Source organism: Austrofundulus limnaeus, unplaced genomic scaffold (assembly GCF_001266775.1).
Source record: "Austrofundulus limnaeus strain Quisiro unplaced genomic scaffold, Austrofundulus_limnaeus-1.0 Scaffold55, whole genome shotgun sequence".
Classification (NCBI taxonomy): domain Eukaryota; kingdom Metazoa; phylum Chordata; class Actinopteri; order Cyprinodontiformes; family Rivulidae; genus Austrofundulus; species Austrofundulus limnaeus.
In genome coordinates, this window is record NW_013952457.1 from 1,667,537 (window position 1) to 1,669,914 (window position 2,378).

At 38.7% G+C, this 2,378-nt stretch overlaps 1 protein-coding gene across 2 annotated transcripts in view; it reads right to left on the reverse strand.

Annotated features, from left to right (window-relative positions):
• The window catches only part of slc4a8 (solute carrier family 4 member 8), a 32,013-nt gene that overhangs the window by 14,162 nt on the left and 15,473 nt on the right, over nt 1-2,378 (reverse strand). For both annotated transcript variants that reach the window (XM_014009150.1, XM_014009149.1), the window contains exons 3-4: nt 1,278-1,430; nt 799-934 (exon numbers count right to left, since the gene is read on the reverse strand). In XM_014009150.1, coding sequence (XP_013864604.1) covers nt 799-934; nt 1,278-1,430 — 289 coding nt within the window. The remainder of the gene's footprint in view (nt 1-798; nt 935-1,277; nt 1,431-2,378) is intronic.

Here is a 2,378-nt window from a genome sequence, read left to right on the forward strand (position 1 = left end):
GTGACGTCCACGGCCTACCCCAGTTACCACTACTGTGCATGTGTGTCAAGGACAGAAAGGCAGATGTGGCAGTGGAAGATGTCAAAGCAGTTTGGAGAGAAAAACAAAATAAAGAACAACAACAACAAAAAAAAAGAAAACGATTAATCCATTATTAAATTAGTCATCGATTATTTTAATAATCGATTAGTCGTCGATTAATTGATTAATCGTGGCAGCCCTATTAGAGAAATTGGATTTTCTGTGAAAATACAGAGTGAACAATGAGCGCTGAATGAAGATAAAGCTCATTTTAATTTTGTGTACAGGCTTGTGCAGTGGCAATAAAGATTATTCTATTCTATTCTATTCTATTCTATTCTATTCTATTCTATTCTATTCTATTCTATTCTATTCTATTCTAAAATGGTTAAAACTCAGTCAACACTGATGGTTGGTGAGGTAGTAGCTGAAACTCATCTACAAATACTCTGAGAGCTAACAGGAATGCTAGTTCAATTTTTATGCGATTCCTAAAAGTTCAGTGGCGTCTGCAAACAGAGCATAAAACTGTCAAGATTTTTTATCAGTTCTGATCACACGCCAGATTTTTGGACTTAAAGGCCTGATGTATAAAACAGGTTCAGTATGAATGACATCAGTTCCACTCATTTCAGTCAAGCAAGAAATGTTCCACTCAGTTTTAAATGTAAAAAATAAAATAAAATGACTCGTATATTTGTCTTCATAAGAGCTCATCTGTGGGACTGCCAGGCAGGCAGATGCCTTGTTTCACTCCCTCCCAGGAGAGATCCTGACCTGGCTGTTTCCTTCCACTCTGCATCCTTGCCATCCTTCACACAGATCTCATCCAGCTCTGTGAACAGCTCGTGGGACACGTGTTCAGCATCCTCCTCTGTGCCCAGGATGAACTGGACCCGCTGGGACGGCGTGTCTGATGGCAACATCAGGAAAATCAGGAAAAATGACACTTTTTTTTGTCATGATGTCTTTTATGATGGCAGCACAGACACATTTCACACAAGTCTAAACTCAGAGCCAACATGACTCGTTCCTGTTCCACGTCAGCTAATAAGCAACAAGTCGATTTTAGCCTGAAGAGCTGTGGGTTTAAAGGCATGTGTGAAAAACACACAGTATTGACAGGTTGTATCCACCGGCAGCAAACTCTTTGGGAGTCACGTATGCAAGCATGCATGTTGGCTTTGGAATTACTTGCTAGAAATGATTAATAAATGCATTAGTTGAAAAAAATTAGATGTTTGTTTGTGCATTACCATGGCTACAGGAAGTTGCCTCACTGCCATCAGCTTGTTGTGTTGTGATGCTTCCTGCTCTCCTGTCTCTTCTGCGGTGGCGGGAGCTGTGGGCCTTGTGGTGACGGTGGCTCTGCCTCGGCATCCGGACCCCCACAAACAGAGTCCTGTGGCCTGAGGGCGACATGTTGGTCAGGATTTCAAAACTGGCTTTTGAATGAAGAAAACAGSTCAACAAAAAACTACTGATAAAAATATAAAGATCGAACAAGTCAAAATAATAAAATGATAAATTCTTACAGAAATACTGTAAAAATATAAAATCAAATGATACATTGTGCAATAAAAGAGCACATTTTCATCGAACAGCTCTGTAAGATCTTCTGTAATGTAAGTGTGTTGACCKTTTGCAACTTCAGTCTCCATCATGAGGCTGTTTAAATGAACTCTGGRTAAAAATAGCGTTTTCAGACAATTAAAAACCAGAGCGAGACTGAACATGCAGAGCAGAATAAAGTGCACCGCAGTCCTTTAAAACAAAAAGCAGTGCTGAAGTGACTGAGGGTGGGGACCACTGGTCTGAGGTGTTGTTGGAATCTCCGCAGGGAGAAATTTGGAACAACACCTTTCCTGCTGCTTCCACTCTCACATTAGTCTCAGCTGCTGCCGTCAGTAATTACCATCAGTGGATCTGACTTTACACGCTGCGATAACACGAGGCTGAGCCCAACGTGACGCTTTGATTTTAATCTCAAAGCAGAAACTTCTGAAATGGCAAACAGAGGATGATCAGAATAAACTAAAATCCAAATGATGTTTTCATTCTTTGTATTGTAATTTATTTTATTCTGGAACCATTTTTAAAGTTCAAAGTAAAGTAAGTTAAGCCTAACAACAGAAACAAGCATGTTATTTTTTTCTGACAAAAACAATTACWTAGACTTTTACACCACCTTCACTTTTAACTTTATTTTAGAGAGGACATTTATTTTAGTAATTATTTTTAAAATTATTTTTCGCTTCAGGAGTTCATATAAAGAGCATTTTAAAGGGTAAGTAAGTATGTATGTATGTATGTATGTATGTATGTATGTATGTATGTATGTATGTATGTATGTATGT